At 32.9% G+C, this 21,602-nt stretch overlaps 1 protein-coding gene across 5 annotated transcripts in view; it reads right to left on the bottom strand.

The window, feature by feature from the left end:
• LOC139503864 (la-related protein 4-like) overlaps window positions 1-21,602 on the bottom strand; it is a 47,710-nt gene that overhangs the window by 9,115 nt on the left and 16,993 nt on the right. For 3 of the 5 annotated variants that reach the window (XM_071293821.1, XM_071293825.1, XM_071293822.1), the window contains 14 exons: window positions 19,159-19,234; window positions 17,875-18,003; window positions 15,998-16,085; window positions 15,034-15,170; window positions 13,029-13,132; window positions 11,687-11,851; window positions 10,983-11,270; window positions 10,167-10,262; window positions 9,139-9,224; window positions 8,497-8,751; window positions 5,363-5,402; window positions 4,116-4,205; window positions 1,250-1,527; window positions 694-799 (listed from right to left, as the gene is read on the bottom strand). In XM_071293821.1, coding sequence (XP_071149922.1) covers window positions 694-799; window positions 1,250-1,527; window positions 4,116-4,205; window positions 5,363-5,402; window positions 8,497-8,751; window positions 9,139-9,224; window positions 10,167-10,262; window positions 10,983-11,270; window positions 11,687-11,851; window positions 13,029-13,132; window positions 15,034-15,170; window positions 15,998-16,085; window positions 17,875-18,003; window positions 19,159-19,234 — 1,938 coding nt within the window. The remainder of the gene's footprint in view (window positions 1-693; window positions 800-1,249; window positions 1,528-4,115; window positions 4,206-5,362; window positions 5,403-8,496; window positions 8,752-9,138; window positions 9,225-10,166; window positions 10,263-10,982; window positions 11,271-11,686; window positions 11,852-13,028; window positions 13,133-15,033; window positions 15,171-15,997; window positions 16,086-17,874; window positions 18,004-19,158; window positions 19,235-21,602) is intronic. The other 2 variants (XM_071293824.1, XM_071293820.1) reach the window with 1 other exon arrangement.

The raw sequence follows: 21,602 nt of genomic DNA, 5'->3' as shown, positions 1-21,602 counted from the left end.
ATAAATAATAGGTTTGTTTGCCCAAACGCTACCTACCCAGAAAAAGGCTGCCTACTCAAATTCTTTTATTGTCATGATTTGAAGAAGTTTTTTTTAATCAAATAGGCATGAAGACTAATAAACATCTGATACTTCAATTTCTTTCAAAAAGAAAAAAAAAAATGCCTACCTACCTACCCACTGTCTCAACCTTTGGGAAGGGTTTGGGCAAACCAAAATATTTTTAAGTGTGGCCTGATTTTGGAACATTATAATATGAAATTAACAGTTCTTTTAACAATTAAAATTTCAAACACTTACAGACTAGCTGTAGAGATTGTTTCAACTAAAAAATTTGTAAGGGCTCTGCGGAACCCAGTGTCGCCTACTTTTGCTGTTGTTTTAGTGTGATATCGTTTGGTTGATCATGGTCTACGGAATTGCTATTTCTAGCTTTTGAAACAAAAGTCGCAGGGCTCTGCAGAACCCAGTGTCGCCTACTTTTGCTGTTGTCTATGTTTTAGTGTGATAACGTTTGGTTAATCATGGTCTACGGAATGTAGAATTGCTATTTCTAGCTTTTGCAATAAAAGTCGCAGGCTCGACTTTTTATAGAGATTGTATCAACTAGAAATAGATCTGACAATAAATGTACTGATATTCATTAACATACAGTTGATTGCTATCTGACAAGCTCCTATATTATGTCCTTACCGTTTTGACTGGTGTTGAAGAGACTGGTGTCACTTTAACAGGTGTCTGAACAACCTCAATTACTTTCTGTTGCTGAGGAGGTTCAACAATAGCAGTCTTTTGAGACCTGAAAAATACAGAAAAGCAATTTGTAATGTACCTTGGTCAATGGAAAGTTGATGAGCAATGGATGTAAAATAGATAACACTGATCCCTGAATGGGCTACTATAGCTCCTCATCAAAATAAAGAGTAAAAGTTTATATTGACCTGATGGCATTGTATTTTTTTTTCAGTTTACTGATATGATTCTCTACAATAATAATTTCAGATACCAAGTGTTACTATGCATAGTTTGATATTGTAGTGGACTCATTTATTTTTCTGGATACCACCTTTCGTGGACTGCGAAATCTTTGCATTTTCGTGGATTAATGACTTAGTGGTTTTGCCACATTCTTCTGAAATATTTGAAGTTTCATTGTACATTGAAATTTGTGGTTCCAAAATAACCTCAAAATCCACAAAAAATTGGTATCAAACAAACAATAATGAATCCACACAGTTAGTGTACTTACTTTTGAGGGGAGACAGGTGGAGGCGACGGAACCCTCGTTGGAGTACTACTCTGTGAGGATATTGCAGAGGTTCCATTCATAGCACTACTGGAATTATTAGAGTGGTCTTTCTGAGGTTGTTGAGGAGGTGTGGCTGGCCTCGGTGGGGCGACTGGACTCACAGGCTGTGGTTGGGATGCATTGGTTTGAGGTTTAGCTTGTGGCTTGGCAGTTCCTTTCACAACGTCAGAAAGTTTGCTCTCAAACACCTCATTAGAAGTGGAGGATGTTGAAGCACTCTGAAAGATAAAAAGAAACAATAACAATTTGTTAGCAGAGAATAGTTTTTGTACATAATATTACCAACTTTGCAAGGTTTTAAAAAAGACAGGAAAATTTTTTAAGTTTTTGCTTTACTCTGGTTGATAACAGTCTTTCTGGCAATCATACCATATATTGTTTTATTGGTACTAACATTGATATGTTCTTTGAAAAATCAAAACACAACTTAATACATATTGCTATATACGTTGTTCAGTGTTCTCCCCAGAAATTTTGGATAGCATCACATTTTGCGTTAAAAAAAAACAACTGTATATATGTATATTTATTTTAATGTCATTTGTCGCGTCGCGTTGATGCTCTATTTCCTTTATATGTTTTAGTTTATATTGTTCAATTCATAACTGAGAATACAATTAAACTATAACCACAAAAACAGTTGTTTCAGTTTATGTTTTCTTTATTCATTTATAGTTACAGAATTATTTTTTTCCTTTTGAGCTAAACAAAAATAAATATGTGGTTTCAGTTACCCAACAATAAGTCAAATGAATGAATGGTTCATTATAGTGCAACCTGTATATATACAAAACTCAATATCTAGTACACAAAATTAACTATTTTTTATATTATATTAAGTAAAGATAAAGTACCCAAAAAAAAATCAATTTAAAACTTTTTTTATCATGTTTATGAAAATCATTGTTTCATGGCACTCAATGAATTAGTCTCAGTTGTTTCTTATCTTTACATCAAAATGATATGTATTTTTAACAAAATTATCTAACAAATAGTCTGTTAATGCATAGTTTTCTCTATTGATATATTTTTTCTGTCTACTGTCCATCTGTTGTCATTATCGTGAAAATGCGGATTTTTGTCATATCTGGTCCGGTTCCTATCCGTAGTTTACACAAAAATGTGCAATGGCGGCCGTTGAAAAATTTACGAAAATGAGTCCGAGAATAAACATTGTTTGACAAGAGATTGTGAATGAATAAGACGCTTTTAATGCATTAAATGGATTAAACATAAACTTAAGCTAATTATGATAACTTTTTAAAGAAGTATTAAACTTATTTTAGCTCTTAACCAAAATTCTCGCTCTCGTATTACCGGAAGAGAAAAAAAGTATAAATTTTTGGAGAGTTGCACAAATAAACGATCTTTAAAAAAAAAAAAAACATCGTTTCAATCTTTGAAATTTCGTAATACAAAACATAGATTTCAAATTGTTTTGTGATTGCATTTTTCCATGTCGAAATTGGTGATTGCAGACACGTGGTATTAATCACAAGTGTCAGCTTGGGATATTCCCATCTAAACAGTTATCACCCTGAGGGCAATTAACACCTAGCTATTTAATCTCTTAATTGCCTTTAGTGTCCGACTTAAAGGGATTACAATTAAAGGTGATATAATTTTTATGATTATAATCGATAATAGATGAAAGTTTAAAATTGAGGACAGGTAAAATAGCATCTTCAAAATAATTATAGCGTCGCGGGAATTATTATAGCATCACGGTGAAAAAATATATAGCGTCGCGGTACCGCGACGCTAAAACGGCCTGGGGAGAACACTGTTGTTGTGAGAACTCATTTATCCTACATTCAGCTAATATTGATAACTCAAATTTTGGCATTGCACAAGGTCATGCTATTTTTTTAAGACTGTTTATGATGTCTTTACACATGCATTGGAAGCAGTCTGCACGGTTAGCAACTAGTCCGATGCCCCAGACTAGTAAAATTTCATTCGGACTAGTGAGTTTGTGCAAAATTTTGTTTGGATCAATAAGAAAAATGTCAGAATATTGGTCTTTGGACTAGTAGTTGAAAAAGTTTTTGGTGCAGACTGTGGAAGCGATCTGATTGATAATTTAGTCTAGGAGAAAATGATTTATTTATTAGTAGTAATTGGTTTTGAGCTAGCTTTCAATAATTTTGAGAACTTATTTGAGTTTATGTTAATTTGTTTTTATATGGAGTTGTTTTTGTACCTCTTACCAAATTTTTTGAGTTAAGTCAATAGCAACTGTTTTTTAGTTTGTTCATATGTTGTGATTTTACACAAATGTCCCAGGTTAGGGGAGGGTTTAGAGATCAAACATTTCACCCTGCAACATTCTTTATATGCCTGTCTTAAGTCAGAAGCCTGTAGTTCAGTGTCATCAGTTCATGTCTGCCATGGTTTTTTTTTTGTATTTTTTTTTTTTTTTATAAATTAGCCTGTTAGTCTTCCTTGTATGAATTGTTTCATATTTTTCATGTTGGGGCCTATTATAGACCAACTAGATGGTAGGGGATTTTCTCACTGATGGAAGATGTACGGTTGCAAATAATTGCTTACAATTACTTAATTTAAACTCTAGTGGATAACTGTTTTTTTTTGGCAATCATACCATATTTTTATAATGATATAAAATAGTTGATCAATCTCTGTTATCAGGAATCCTTATAGAGAGTACAGAATATTTTGCCTTTGCCAATTGATAACAAAATGAGTTTGACCTCCATATTTTTTAATTTGTTATTGATTCTGAAAACAATAGCTTTGACTGTATTATTTGTCTGGTTCCTCATTCTATTTAAACAATACTCACTGTGGTACCAGGTCCGCCTCCTAACGGAGGAAAATTGCTGCTTTCAAAGTCAAACTGAGGTTCTGGTTTGTCTTTCATATTATTTAGTTTCTGTAAAGTAATACAATAACATTATATTGATGGATTGTTGGTGTTTTAAAGCCACTTTAAAGCCCCACTTTTGGGCTATTTCGTGGTGGAGGAAGCCGGAGTACGCAGAGAAAACTAGACCTTCAATAGGAAAACTGACAATCCTAGTCAATCAAGATTGGAAGTGCACCCACATGGGCGGGTTTTGAACTCACAACCTCAGTGTTGACTGGCTAGTGATTGCAGGAGTAGAACTACTTAGACCACTTGGCCAATGAGACCCCCAATCTCTTCCTAAAACAAATCTTTACCTACAAATTAACAATATCATAATAACAGGAAAATGTCTTGTAATATATCACTTACAGCTGATTTCAATGAGTATGTAGCTAAAGGTAATATCTTTGGTTAGCTTGCTTGTTAGCTGAACTGTGAAGTCATTGTTAGGTAAGGTAAACTACCTCCTTTCGTAGTAGCTTAGTCCTAGACAGATATATTGGTTATCTGTCGGACTAGTCTACTCTTAGAGGAGGGTAGTTAACCTTACCTAACTATAACTTAACGGTTCAGCTAGTATGCAAGCTAACCGAAGATATTACCTTTAGCTACATACTCATTGAAATCAGCTGTAACAATATAACAGGGGAATGTTTGATATAAAGATATGAACTCTATAATATCTGAGTCTGGACTATTCATAAGTGTTGTGTACAAGCTTCATAACATTTGGTTGATGCAAAGAAAAGTTAGTTTTAAAATGACAAATTCAACATTTTTTCCTGAAGAGACTGAGTTTGAGATCACCCAAAACTTGAAATTGATCTCTATTTGGTAGTAAGCAATGGGTATTAGTTGTCATAGATAAGCAATATTTATATATTTTTTTCTATGCAAAGCACTTTTTATCTTTCTAACATTTGAACATCAGGAACTCTTTTCATTTAGGCAGAGTAAATTACTAAGTCTTTAGTTTTCTATGTTGTGTCTTGTGTACTACTGTTTGTGTTTGTTCTCTTTTTGTTTATCCATGATGTTGTCTCAAGTTTATTTTCGATCTTCTTTTGATTTTTGAATATAGAATGTCCCTCCGGTATCATTTACCCCTCAATTACAACTGTTTGTACCTTAGAATTTGACTAATAAGCTATATCATAAATTAGATGTTTAATTGTACTTACAGGTCCACCATTAAGTGGGGGCTTTCTTCTACTTTTGTATCTGTAAAAGAAATTTAATTATTAATCATTAATGCAGGGCACATTCGTTTTTGGACATCTTATTTAATCACATTCTTATACCTGACAAATCCCATTTCTAATAATTAACAACCCAGTTTTCTATAATTTTGTGCCAACCTTAATTATTAAAATAAAGCCACTATGCTTTCTGCTGTGATCCAACAAATTTATGGCAAAATGATAAGTTTCCATACATAGTGGGTGAAATGGAAATTGCATTGGTGTTATAAACATGATTTCACAACTTTCTCCGAAAATTTCAAAGTCAATGATGAGGCAAAGTGTATTTTTTATTACAAATATCAATGTAAAATAGAAGTATCTCATTCTTTAGATTACACATCAATAAATAATCAGTCCACTACTTTGTAAGTTAATCATTGATACTCTAAATTACCAATATATACAAAAATAAAGAGATGTGATAGGATACACAAGAGAGCCAAGGAAGAGGATATAAGCTATTGAACAGTCTTCAACAATATGCATACTCTTTTATTTTAATGCAAATTTCAGATACCAAGTGTTCCTTGCATTGTTTGATATTGTAGTGGACTCGTTTATTTTCTGGATACCAACTTTCCTGGATTGAGGAAAGTTTGCATTTTCGTGGATAATCGACTTAATGGTTTTGCCACATTCTTCTGAAATATTTAAAGTTTCATTGTACATTGAAATTTGTGGTTCCAAAATAAACTCAAAATCCACAAATATTAGTATCAAACGAATAATAATGAATCCACACAGTTAGTGTACTTATTTTTGAGGGGAGACAGGTGGAGGCGACGGAACCCTCATAGTGTATTTTTTATTACAAATATCAACGTAAAATAGAAGTATCTCATTCTTTAGATTATACATCAATAGATAATCAGTCCACTACTTTGTAAGTTAATCATTGATACTTCAAATTACCAATATATACAAAAATAAAGAGATGTGATAGGATACACAAGAGAGCCAAGGATGAGGATCTTAGCAATTGAACAATCTTCAACAATATGCATACTCTTTTATTTTAATGCAAATTTCAGCATTTTTGGCTGTATCATGTCATCAAGTTTTTAATTTATGGAGGAAATTTGCGTTCACAGAGAGAACCACTGACTTCATCAGTAAAACTGGCAAACTTTGTCAATTTATCAATGTCTAAGGCACCTTTCCCTCAGTAGGGTTCAAACTGTAGATCACTAAGTAACTGAAGCCCCCTCGTGTCAATTAATTTTACTTCTGAAGAAAGCTGTCTTTTGATATATGTTTCTGGTTACCAAACAAATGTAAATAGAAGTATCTCATTTTCAAAAATTATTCATCAGTAAATTATCAGTCCACTACTTTGTGAATTAATCATTGATACTTCAAATTAGAGATGTGGTATAGTTGCCAGAGAAGTGAGCCAGCTCTCCACCAGAAAACAAAGGAAGAGGATGTTTATGATTATGGCAATGTATAGGTTTTAATAACGAGGATAGTACTTTATTTAAAAAAAAATATGCATTAAATGTCACTTTTTGCCTTTTAACAAACTAGACTATTTCATGGCCACTGCTTGTGGAAGCTATGGTATCTAAAGAGAACCACTTAACTTTGGCACAAAATTCTTGAATATTTAGATCATAATTGAACCCACCTTACCATGAGTACAGTCGACTCACAACCATAGTGTTGACAGACAAGTGATTATTGAGGATGAACTACTTATGGCCACTAAGCCACCAAGGCCCCTTAGAGATAATTGAAGATGAACTACTTATGTCCACAAAGCCACCAAGGCCCACTAGTGATAATTGAAGATGAACCACTTATGGCCACGAAGCCACCAAGGCCCACTAGTGATAATTGAAGATGAACTACTTATGGCCACGAAGCCACCAAGGCCCCTTAGAGATAATTGAAGATGAACTACTTATGGCCACGAAGCCACCAAGGCCCCTTAGAGATAATTGAAGATGAACTACTTATGGCCACGAAGCCACCAAGGCCCACTAGTGATAATTGAAGATGAACTACTTATGTCCACAAAGCCACCAAGGCCCCCTAGTGATAATTGAAGATGAACCACTTATGGCCACGAAGCCACCAAGGCCCACTAGTGATAATTGAAGATGAACTACTTATGGCCACGAAGCCACCAAGGCCCACTAGTGATAATTGAAGATGAACTACTTATGGCCACGAAGCCACCAAGGCCCCCTTACTTTTCAATTACATAAAATTTTGTTGTTGTCGTCAAAAACCAATGTAAATCATGTAAATAGAAGTATCTCATTTTTAAGATTATTCATCAGTAGATATTCAGTCCACTACTTTGTAAATTAATCATTGATACTTCAGGTTAACCATATAAAAGATAACCCTCAATGACAACATTTATTCAGTTTATCTAACAGACTATAACATTAAAATGTGAGGGGTGGAAGGAACTTCATTTTTCATCCACAACCCAGATTTTAAGCAATTTTTCATTGGCGGATCCAGGGTTGGAACCCCCCCATTTCTTTTGGCCGATCATTGCATTTGAATGGGGACATATAGTTGGAACCCCCCTTTGTACAGGGTTGGGAACCCCCCTTTTAAAATGGCTGGATCCGCCCCTGTTTTTTATACCTCTATGGACATACAACCATAAATGAAACCATGAAACAGGTCCAAAAACAAATTTCTCTTGTTATTTTTAATGGATTTGAAAGATATCTTTCTTGTTGTTTACATATACATTCAATTGATCTTTACACTTAACCTCAGGCCCTTGATCCACAAATTTTTATCTCGCTTTGAGGAATTTTATCTATGAGTAAATAGAATATCCACAAAAAAATAAAAAAATCAAATATAACATCAAGCCTGTGGCTGCAAATGTTTATCTGTAAGACTGTTGCTTACACAACTTTTGAAGCCACTTACAAGTACAATTGTCATTTGTAAAAGATCATGATAATATTGTCACATTAACTACTGAGAAGAGCCTACTTCAAAAGCTCTGAGCATGCTCATACTCAGAGCTTCCTCGCAAGAATAAATCTATGATCCCTTAATATTTATCCACCCCCCTGCTACATCAGCCCCAATCTTACCTGCTTGGAATTTCCGATTGTCTGCCTGCAGGTATATTATTATTATCTATAACTGGTGACATGTGACTGTGATTGGCATTATTGTCCAGGGTTCGTCGACTTTGACTTTGGTATGAGTGATGACCTGAGATCGGTTGGTTATCCGACATCCGTGGACTTGTGCGATGACTTTGTGGTTGTCGGTCATGACTAGGGCGGTTGTCTAATGGACCTCTGTCCTGGTTACCAAGGCGATTATTCTGTCTTGGATTCCGACTGCAAAATCAAAGTCATTGTAATCATATCTTGAAGCAGAAATCAAATTTTGAAAATGACAACAATACAGGTTTTGCAAAATTACAACCTTATATTTTACATTTTGATAGCATTTGTTCTATGCAGCATTTCTTAGAATCATAAAATGAGCTGCCTCTCATAGAAATCAACCTTAATCAAGTGCATGATTACATATACATGCATAAGACTTTGATCGATATTGGGACATTCAAATAGGAAATAAAAGATGAATTGTGTTTTGTTAAGTAATGTTCTAAAACCAATTCATTTTAAAAACAGTTTGTAACAGACTTTGCAGTTTAAGATTTTTCAACCCCATATAAGTTAATATATCAACTAATGTTCAATCTTAAGATAACAACATACTTATTTCTATTCAGATTTCCAAATGGAGTCCTTGGTTGTGTGTTTAACTTGACACTAGTTGCCTGGTATCCATTAATAGCTAGCACCTACAATCAAAATCAAAACTTGTCAGATGCCACATTCAACAGAAGTGTTAAATTACAAGCTAATTCTTACATTCTAATATCATAATCAGGCAAAGGTGCAAATATAAAGTATAATTGACAAACCTGGTTTCAATTTTATGCCTTTATGAATATTCAAACTTTTAAAAAAAGTTTAAAAACGATACTAATAAAATATTTCATTACCATCTATACAATAAATTCTAAATTTAATTTCAAGGTGTTTATTTCGAGAATCTTTTCCAAAAATATACATATTAAAATTAAGATGTTTTCTTTGTTGTGTATTTTTTTTATATACCAAGGTTTTTTTAATTCCTATTAACTGCACTATTATTTTTTTTAAATTCTGTAACTTTTATTCTATTTTTTTTTTCACGTCTGTGTTACTGTTTTTTTCTCTCTCTTTAAATAAAGTTATACAGTGAAATTAAACTGCTCTGAATATTTTCAATTCATACAAGCATTTAAACAAAAGCCAATTTTTCAAGCTAATTACTGAAATAATTGTATTGTCTGGTGTGCTAAAAACTTATCTGCAATATTAAAAACAATCTGATAAAATTACATATCCTGTATCCACACTCACCTAACAAGGATCTTTCAATACAATGTTTTACTTCCTGTTTTGGTAAAAATTACAACAGCCAATGAAATTTCAGCCTTCTAATTTTTGAAAGTGAGTATCAATTAGACAAATCAGAGGGTTCCAAAAGTTGTAGGTGATGATCATTAGGACAAAAGCAGAGGAACCCACAAGTTGAATGTGAGTATCATTAGGACAAAACCAGAAGATCTCGAAAGATCTGCTCAAACGGAAAGTAGAAGAGAGCACTGTCAGATCCTGTACATTTTTATAAGTTAAGCGTGGACACAGGTTCAGCATGTCAATCAGATTGTATTAAATAGATTAGCAAAAATTACCCCAAGTTGATAATTAGCATGTTCTCTTACCATGCTTGGATCCATTAATGGATTATTGGGCCACTGTATCATGGGATTAGGAAAAAATGGTATTGCCTGAAAGTAGAAAATCATTCATTATTGTTCAAATGTAAATTATTTAAAAATCATATGAAACGAGTGACTGGTGAAAAATAATGTTAATCCAATTCTTGAACCCATACATGTATATATCATAAACTTTAGTCTTAAGTGCATGATTTTATCATTTTTTACGCATCCATTTCGTATAATCAACAAAAAAATATTTCACTCGGTCAAAATTGTGAAAATATGGCAGCTAAACTAATTGACGTTTTTTTAGTTGGAAGTTTACAAATTATCACCTTTGTATAAAGTAATCAACAAAGTAGCATGGCTATTCAGGTAAGCACAGGTATAACATGTATAATAAGATATATATAGTTTATTTCAAGGATGGAGCAATGTTTAGATTTGTTTATGATCTCTCCTTTAGTCTTATTTGATTTCCTAATGCAATTGTGTATTGGGATCACCAAAGTACATGTATATTGCAGCTATGTTTATTTTGTGCTGACTTACCTGCTGACTATAGTTAGGTATATTTGATATATTTGACATGTTTGAAATTAAGGATATTTGGGGTTGCACTTGAAACTGTGGTGTTATAGTTATGTATATTTGATATATTTGACATGTTTGAGGATAACTTACCTGCTGACTATAGTTAGGTATATTTGACATATTTGACATTAGTGAGACTTGGGGTTGCACTTAAAACTGTGGTGTTATAGAAAGGTATACTTGATAACTTACCTGCTGACTATAGTTAGGTATATTTGATATATTTGACATGTTTGACATTAGTGAGACTTGGGGTTGCACTTGAAACTGTGGTGTTTGTTGTGGTCCTTGTCCCTCTGTCGGTTGTTGTTGTTGCTGTTGTTGAGCCTGCTGTTGTTGGGGTTGTTGAATCAGCTGCTGCTGCTGTTGAGCCTGCTGTTGTTGTTGTTGCTGCTGCTGATTCTGTTGTTGTTGATAACGGTTGTAACCATTCCTTGGATATGGTGTATTCTTAATCAGAGGTTTAGCTTTTATTCTTGCCTACAAAAAAATCAACACATAAACATGATCTGTGGGAGATTCTCTATTCAATATTCAATTAAAATCTTGTTAGGAATATTTTTGCCTAATCAAATCAAAATGGCCACCTTCAAAGGTTCAAATTAGTTTTGGTCAGAACATGTCTAGGATAGGATAGGGCTTTTCATTTTTGAATTACAAAATTCATGGACCTTCATTCTTTACACTGATGCTATCTGCAGAATTATTGATTTTTTTTTTATGTAGGATCTTTCACTTAAAATTTTAAATTGTCCTGGACCTTTCCTTATTTAAAACAAATTTGAACTCATGTACCTTTTGAAAGTGTTAAAAAAGTAAAAATTTCTGTATTTTCCTATTGTATACATAATTTTCAGGAAAATGAAAAATAAAAGATCTACATAAATTGTACATACCATAATAGGTTTGCCAAGGAAAGTTTTAACCTCTTCTCTCAAATACTGGTAGGCACTCTGGGCATCAGCATCAGACTCAAATGTCACAAACCAGTTACTGTTGTGAGCAAACTCACAGCTAGCAAACTTAGGACACTTCTCACTCGTAAATAGCCCCTTCACATCCTGCCAACAAGACAAAATAGTGCATGAATAATCAAATTAAATTAGCAATACACTAGAATAGAGAATGGAAATGGGGAATGTGTAAAAGCGACAACAACCTAACCAAAGAGCAGAAAATGTATGGTGTAGATAGTTAAACATCAGCTTCAAAATGGTTAAAACTATTCTTCAGTTCATTTTTTACTTTTAAAATTCTACTTTTGTGTGCTTGAATATATTTGGTTGTTTGGCACTCCCAATTTAAAACACTAAAAGTGTGTTTCATTTGTGCACAATTTCATCTTACATACATGTATATATAAACATTCAATAAACATGTTTTCCTAAATTTTTTTCTAAAAAATAGTAGAAGATAGAACTGACCATAAGCATGGAAACTGTTTGACAAATAAAACATATTTTATACTCATATTCGAATAAACAAAGTTATTTCAATTCTATAATGTTTCATTTCCCTTTCGGCCAAAATGATATATACATGTAAAATTGAGAATGGAAATGGGGAATGTGTCAAAGAGACAACCCCCCGCCCAAATAAAAAACAACAGCAGAGGGTCACCAACAGGTCTTCAATGTAGCGAGAAATTCCCGCACCCGGAGGCGTCCTTCAGCTGGCCCCTAAACAAATATATACTAGTCCAGTGATAATGAACGCCATACTAATTTCCAAATTGTACACAAGAAACTAAAATTAAAATAATACAAGACTAACAAAGGCCAGAGGCTCCTGACTTGGGACAGGCGCAAAAATGCGGCGGGGTTAAACATGTTTGTGAGATCTCAACCCTCCCCCTATACCTCTACCCACTGTAGTAAAGTAAACGCATAACAATACGCACATTAAAATTCAGTTCAAGAGAAATCCGAGTCTGATGTCAGAAGATGTAACCAAAGAAAATAAACAAAATGACAATAATACATAAATAACAACAGACTACTAGCAGTTAACTGACATGCCAGCTCCAGACTTCAACTAAACTGACTGAAAGATTATGATTTCATCATATGATCATCAGGCACAATCCTTCCCGTTAGGGGTTTAGTATCATACCATCATAACATATATGAGAAGAACATAACCCGTGTCATGCCAACAACTGTTTTTAGAATAAATGTGTTTAGTTCCGATGCAAAGACCTTATCAATGACTCAATATTAACGCCAACTTAGTACTTACATCTAAAGGTGTGTCATCTGGAATTTCTCTCAGTATAACTGTACACCTGTTATGATTGGGTCGGCATTTTTCTCCATCTTCATGGACTTGGACATTAGGCAATTCTAAATAGAAACAAATTGTAAATTAGGTTTAAATTACTAATACAAACTACCCACAAACTTTACAAATAACTTTTCCATAGAAGTATCTCATTGCTTTGAGATTATTCATCAATAAATAATCAGTCCACTACTTTGCAAATTAATCATTGATACTTCATCGGTAAATAGTTTATAACTGGATTGTTGCAGACCACTGAATTAAATTTATTGTTCGTTGGTGTAAAATTCCACCCTCAAACGCCCTTTGGCTATATTGTGGCAGCGAGTTGTTATTGGTCAGTTCCAGGAGAAAAATATCATATTCGTAAGAAAACTGACAACCACGTGCAGGGCTCAAACTCACAATCTTAGTGTTGACAGACTAGTGATACATTAGATGGGACTACTCAGAAAACTTGGTCATGTCCCCCTGCCCCCTTACTGAATAAGAGGAAAGTGTCTGCTATTTGGGAATCAGTGTTATCCTACTTCCTATACATTTTAGGAATGTGATTGGGTAAAAGTGTCCGTGTGAAGACCGTGTATATTTGATATTAGGTTAGTAGGGAGGCAGGGCTATTTCATACACGGTTAGAAGTGGAGTTACGTCCCTTTATATACCATATTAGGTAGTAGGGAGGCGGGGCTTATTTCATACACAGTTAGTAGGGGTGTTACGTCCCTTTATAAAAACAAAACAGAACTGAGAAAAAATCTTACAGGTTTCAACAGACGAAGAAATTGATGATTAAGATTGAAATAAATTCATTAAACATATTTAAACCTCAAACGTTGTTATCGTTGGCTATTCTTGTAGGATCAATGGAAGTAGTTTTTTAATGCTAAAAGTATTGAAGACTGGCTTGGTCATTTTGATAGATCACAAGTCTAAATTTTACACGTTAAGATAGTCGGTAAGATAAATTTCTTACATAGAGTGCTAGTGACGTAATACGGTATATATGGGGTCAGACAAATATCAATGAATAGTGATAAGCATGATAAGGTCTATAAAATTAAACTCCCAATAACCTTTTCTCTTAAGCATGGACCATTGAAATCCTAGAATTAAGCCTATTTAATCAGACTGAACCATTCAAACTTGTCATCATAAATAGCAATAAGGTCTATCACACATATTACCTATCATAAACATAATATATTTAACAACAACAAAAATCCTGCATTTACATATGTTATTCAATATGATCTTGTCCTACATTTCTGTATTGTCATTCAGAACATGACAAAAATTCAATATTCCAGAGATATTTTAGGATGGTAGTTTAAACAACAGCTGTGACAATATTCTAAATTTGTCATGGTAACAGATGTTACTATCGGAGGCGAGAATATATATTCTTGTTATTTGTATCTACATAAATGATTTGACTTTTATATAACATTTTTTTCCATGAACTCGGGAACTTCTTGTAAATGTTATCTTCATCTACTGTGGAATCATATTTTTTTTGTGGATTGAGGGAAAATTTTCCAGAGTTCTTATTTTTTCTCTCTCTAAGAGTTCTTAAAACAATCTGTTGGTTCTCATTCTTACTTCTATTACAAAAAAAAAAAAAAAAAAAAAAAAAAAAAAAAGTGTGTCAGTCTTGTGTAAAATTTGAGTGGTCAAAACCTTAGAACTAATCAATGTATAAATTACATACTTTGAAATGGCACTAGAGCTTTAAGTTGATGGGACTACAACTTCATGTTTAAATAACTTGATATATTTTTTTTTATCTTGATTACATAGTTTGAAATGGCACTAGTTTTAAGTTGATGGGACTACAACTTCATGTTTAAATACCTTGATATATTTTTTTATATCTTGATAAAGGAGACAGAGAACATGAGAACATTTGTTTTAGTCTACTATTGTAGACTGGCATAAAAAAAAGGGAAACACTATCAATATTAACCTTTGATTAACTCAATTATTAGTTCAAGGTCCTTTGTCAACTGTGATATCTGGTCTAATTGGGCCACTGTTGCTATGGGAACATACTGATCAGCGTCCATCTGTGACTGTAGATATCTATCACTGGCTAGATTTTCTCTGCAATGAATATAACACCAGATATAAAGGAGCTCTTTACTGTTGTCTGGTAACTGATTACACAATTTATAGAATGATTCTACTGTCATGACTGTATAGTGGGCAATTTTCATGGGGTGTAAATTTTCATTTATTTTCACAGATAGAACAAAATTTTTAAAAAATTCTGCCAATTATGCAAAGGTATTGATAAAAGTTTTAAATCCGCCAAAATAATAACCCCCAAAATATTTTGTTAACCTTATTCAATGAAAATCACAAAATTTTACACCAGTGAAAATAACCTGCTATACGGGATCATTTGCATAACTACTCAGATGAAAGTTCATAAACAAGAAGACATGATTTGTTTTCTATGAATAAAACTAATTAAGACAAAAAATTATCAGTCTGATAGGCAAGCAGGATGAAGTAATTTTAAAATAAATGAGGAATGATTAAAGGATGCCCAACCCCCTTTTGACACAATCAGTAACTATCAAATTTTCCGTAATTTTGAAAAGTTTTAGTAATCATTCTAAAAATTTGACTTTGACCATAATAGCGTAGTTTTGATCGCAATATCCGTATAAATACAGAAAAATCGTAAAGGTTGGCATCTATGGGAATGTGTCCCAGTTGGTGCCAGCACTAACATTTAACATTATAAGGGGTCATAACTCGAGAACTGTAAAAGTGAAGCTACCCAAATCTGTACTTGATCCGAGATTTGTGGTAATTTTACGGTTTTTGATGAATGTGTCGCCTATGGTCAGATTAACCTTGACCGTTTGGTATACTCTCTATACATAGAATTGGCGATAAAACACTTTCATTAGTAGACTTACCTTGAAAGACAAGCCTCTAGTTGTGTTTTTATCATGTGTCGTTTGCGCTCTTCAGCATCCATTCCTGCAAATGGGTCTTCACCATTATCTGTAATAGATAAGTATTCACTGTAAATCTCACTTTTAATGTGTGTTAGTGACATCAGATATTAAATTGCTCACATCCACTTCATTTGATATGTGGTGGATAGTTGTCTTATTGACAATCCCACCACATCTCCTTATTTCTATATAATATTCACAATTTGATTCATTGGAGGGGGGGGGGGGGGATAATCAAATGGGAGAATGAGTCAATGCCAGAGCCATAGATGCCCCCCTTTAAATAAGTCAATACATGTATCAATTTTTGACATAGCTAAATCAAAATATTTTTCAACATGCAGAGGACAAATTTCACCCAGAAAAACACCCATTATATAGGATTAAATCAATCAAGATGGCCATTTAGGTGAACAACAATGGGTAGGAATTAAACTTTCACAACTTTCCTCACTGACTGTCTGTTGATACTTGTTTTATTATGAAGAATTAAAATAAATCCTGTCACTTTTCCATTATATAGCGGCCATGCTCTTTCCATCCTCACATTAAAGTGTTGGAACAATAACCACAATATAATAATCAATCTGTATTGAACATTCTGTTAATGATTTATGGATCCCGAGGGATTCAAATTTATCATGAAAACTACAATTTTCCTATATCTGCCAGTATCATTTCATTAAAATGATGACATTAAATTACAAGTCCCGAAAGATTCAGCGCTAAAATCTGCTGACAAAATGAATGTAAATTTTCATAAAACATGTCGAGATTATAGAACTGAAACACTACATAAATCTTCCAAACCTTGACTTAGTTCATATGAGACATTCATCAAAGCACAATAGTGCAATTAATAATGACATTTTCTAAAGTACATCCAAACTTAGTGAAATCGTCTAATGTATTGTAAATTTTAATTTCATCGTTTTATTTTTAAAAGTGCATTTGTACAAAGTTTTATCAATTGGCTGACAGTCATTTGGAACTACAAAAAGACAGCAAAATAAAAGTTTAAATTATTCTCTTAAAATAATTTATTGCATTTCAAAAATGCATTGAAAATCGTTATGAAATAAATAAGGAGTGGTAGGATTTCCTTTGAGGCACTTTATCAAACTTGTATATATTTTTCAATGAACTTATTTCAAGACATTTTTAACATGTCTACATGAAAACTATGAGCTGTTTTTTTCTCTTCCCCAAAACATCAAGCATTGTCCAGGGTTGAGTTCATTATCGTACCAGCTACGTAGATTTTGACTATTTAACGTGTAGCTATTGACTATTTGTTACATTGATATTGAAAACAGCTACGTAGCTGCTACGATATTGAACTCAAACCAGAATAAGTATTTGCAGCTGAACAGTACAGTGAACAAACCACAAAATAAACCGGACCAGATAACCAATTAGTTTTAATAAGTCCATTTTAATTTCATCAATTACTTGTGACATCAGACAATAATTTAGTTGTCTTTAATCCAAATTGCTTAACCAAAACTAAGGTAAGTCTATGATCTTTGATTTTTGGTTGAAAAGCAGATTTAACATTACATAGTTTCTACCATTGTAAAAGGAAATCATGAAGAGGTGGGTGTCCAGGGGTAGAAATAAAATGTCGTGTATTTTGCCCTTTAACTGGTATGAATAAGTGAAAAACAATGGTATACCATAAAATGTCCCGTAAACGGGTGTATAATTAGTTGGCCTGTGGGCAAGTTGATCTCAGGCTTTGCTTGCTTTGTTATAAATGTGGTTGGCAAGGAGTGCCTGTATAGATTTAAACAGCTGGGTCTCTGCAGCCAACATTAGACCATCCTCTTACTTACCTATATTGTGGTTTGGCTCATAATTATATCCCATAGCATTGTCCAAAGGAGCCTCTGGGAGGGGTGTCTGTGTTGGAGTAACCGCCCCTCCCTCACCTGTCCCTACATCTCCATTGGTATACTTATATTCTACAAAAATCAAATTCAAAGAAATAAAGCTTAGATTTACTCAAGTATTAATCATTTTTCCTTTCACAGTTAAAACGTTAATAGAATAACAATGTGTGTCTTTTTTTAAAATTTATGTCAGAAATCTCAACAACAGTGTTGTTTCTTTATTGTCTACGTATGATTTTGATATTTTAATAGCAGATCTTTTCATCGGTAGTACATGTACTTCTTTAAAGATGTTTTATGAACTTCACTACTGATGAGGGTTTCGCTCAGTCAGTCACTGGTAGTTTCTATTGGATACACAGGCCCGTAGCCAGGAATTTCCAAGGGGGGGTTCGTTGGACTCATGAACTCGACTTTAACAGTCACAATTTGAAGAAAACGTTGACTTAAACAGTGCTTATTTGATTTCAAGGGGGGGTTCGTCCGAACCCCCCCTGGCTACAGGTATGTTACATTATCTGTCAGATATGTTATTGGATGACCAAGACTTAAAGCATAGTATATTTTGTTCTGTATATCATACAGTTCTATCATAGAACATATATTGACCTGTATGTATGTGATAAGAAATTGGTGTTGTAATTATTCAAACATTCATATTAACCCTGCTTTGTACTTGACAGCCTAGCTGAGTCAGAGTTTTAATGTGACAGTTCAAACAGTGCATAGAAAACATGTCAGTCTAAAGCTAACAAGACACATTATTCTGACTCTTAACCAACCAGTCTTTGGTCTTGTTTATTATTTCTTAGTGCTAAATGAAAAGGCAGCAAATATAAATTTTCAAGACCTTGGTTTGACCTGGCCCTGGATCAATCTATGCCTTCTACTCTTTATTGACCGGTGAAGGATTACCTTTTTTTTTAAAGCCTAGTTTCTAGGTCACAAAAAATCCTGAGCACAGCAGTTTTTCGATACAGTACAGCTGTGAACTATATACACTGAGCATGTTTTTGTTCCTATGACAACAAACAGAACATGGCTGTTGAGCCAGTTGTTAGCTGAGACATTTGTATGTACTATATAAGTTTTATGTTGAAAGTATTAAGTTTTCTAGGTTTCAGCAAATCACTTAAATCAATGAAAATTGCCCATCTTAATTAATAAGATATTTTACATTACTTTGCCCTTTTCATTGCAAGATTTGATCGTTAATTAATGACTTACCGTTAACATTAACATTGACATCCCACTGGACATCGGCAGGTTTGTACACTGTAGCATTAGGGTTTAATCCTGGCTTCTGTAATGAAAAATAAAGATTTTAGATAAACAAAGGTCCAGAAAAAGGGAACAGTGAACACTGGCCCTAATCATCAATGTCAAAATTCAGAACCAGATGCTCCACAGTGCACAGCTTTATATGACCGTAGAGGTCAAACCCTGAACATTTGGGGTAAGTACGGACACAACATTCAAGCTTGATACATCTCTGAATTTGGATTGTGATTAAATAGTTGACACAGCAAAGGTTTCTGACACAGAATGAATGTGGTCTATATAGCTAATGAACTTAATTTTCTTTTTTGCTTTTGAGTAATTCTCTATGCTGTGGAATATTAATTCCATAAAAAAAACGCCGCCTGAAGGACGTGATACCAATATACGACCAACATTTTTTTAATTTTGGGGGCGTATAAAAACAAGGCAGGGTTGACTAGTACTCCTGTCAGAGACTAACAAACCAAATAAATAAGGCTAAATAAATGCAATTTAAGAGCATAAAAAAAAACCTAAATTACTTCCTCTAGTGGACAAAATGTGAGAATATAGATTTCTTCTTGAATGATTATGTTTGTCCTGTACTTTTAGTAGTCTACAGGCCACTTGATTTGAAATTGATCAAAATAAATTTTAAGTCAACTCTAAAAAAAAACATTTGAGAAGGGGGAAGTGAATTACACAAATACCAGATACATTTATACCTAGAAGTATCTTTAAATAGTATTTTAAGCAGAAAAAAAATTGTTAATAAAAATTACAAAAGGTCCTTGAGAATAATTTAAATGTCATTGAAAACTGACAAGTTGTATACAAGAAATATGACGACACGTCAGGGATGGGGTCGATTACTTTAAAATGTAATCGATTAAATTACAATTACTTTGCTAATAAAATGTAATCGATTACATTACAATTACACCCTTTTTCATATGTAATCGATTACATTGGATTACTTTTCTTTAAAGTAATCATGATTACTTTAGATTACTTATGATTACATTGTATATTTCAATATCAAAGGTTTTTTTTATAATTTTTTATCCTCATTAAAAAGCTAATTTTGGTGATTTTTTTAAAAGCCTTAAATCATTCATCTTAATTAAAAGAATGTATAGACAAGTACAGTGTAACATGTGTAATTTGATAGAATAGCTTTTACAGACAAGTGCATGTCCTTTCTCTATGTAAAAGATATAATTTTATTATTTTCTACAAATTTTAACCAACTGCCCAATTAACAAAAAACCTGAACAAATAAGGAAAAATTAATTAAGTATAGTTTTATTGTCAGTTGGGACATAATTGACACATCCATTAATGTTTTTACAGGTGTTAATTACCACTTCCATTTTTTTAACAAACAATAGGTGAGCTTGGGTATTAAAATTTTATTGTCTTAATAACAATTCAGTAAAGTTAAAAGTGGTTGATTGTCATTATTTTGTTTGAATTTTTTTAATACTTGATCTAATTAATAATTACTGTCAGGTGAAAACACAAAACAGCTTTGTAACTTAGGAAAGTATATGCATTTTTCGTTTTAAAAATTAAGAAACAGTTTATTGTAATAAAATATATTCTTTACTAATGAAACTTCTGACGTCACCTGTTGTTTACTATGCATATTGTTTGTAATATTATGCCGTATGTATACACTGTACATGTACTTGTTTGTACTTATGAGCCGTAAGGCTCAAAGTTAAAAAAGAATAAAAATTAGAAAGCTCATGCATATACACGAATTTATGGAAAACAAAATTAATTCAATTTGTCAATAAATGAAATCTGGATTAACTTCCATTTTGAATAAAGTGAGCTCATATATTTATGTCGACCATCAAAGTAAAATTGGAACTAAATGTTTTCTGCATTTGAATTTCAATGTAGTTATGTAAAAATATTGGTTAAACTTGTATGAAATTAGAGTTGATATCAGAAGTTTTCAATCAAGGAAAAAAATGCTTTCAAGGCATATTCTTGTATCATAAGAGCTCAATCTCTCAACAAAATATTGGAGAGTCAATTTCCATTAGTAAACTGTTAACAAAATAAAACACTTGGTTATACAAATTTGTTATATAGATGATACAATTAGAATGAAATTCAAAACAGTGTAGCTGTGGCCATTGATTGACACATTAAAATCATCCATTGACTGGGACAATTTAGGTGAACGTTTGTATGTAACGACCAATGCTCACTATGTACTTTTTAAAGACACTTAAACTATGGGGTCACCAAAGGTTCTCAACACCTAAATAAGGTAATTCGAAAAATTAATCAGAAATAACACGATATTTTGATTTATATCAATTATATAAATCAAAACACAAAGGTTATTCCTGATTAATTTTTCGAATTATTTTATAATTAAAGGTGTTAAGAAA

This window comes from Mytilus edulis, chromosome 14 (genome assembly GCF_963676685.1).
Source record: "Mytilus edulis chromosome 14, xbMytEdul2.2, whole genome shotgun sequence".
Taxonomy (NCBI): Eukaryota; Metazoa; Mollusca; class Bivalvia; order Mytilida; family Mytilidae; genus Mytilus; species Mytilus edulis.
Note: the sequence above shows the minus strand (reverse complement) of the source record. Positions and strands in the feature narration are given on the sequence as shown.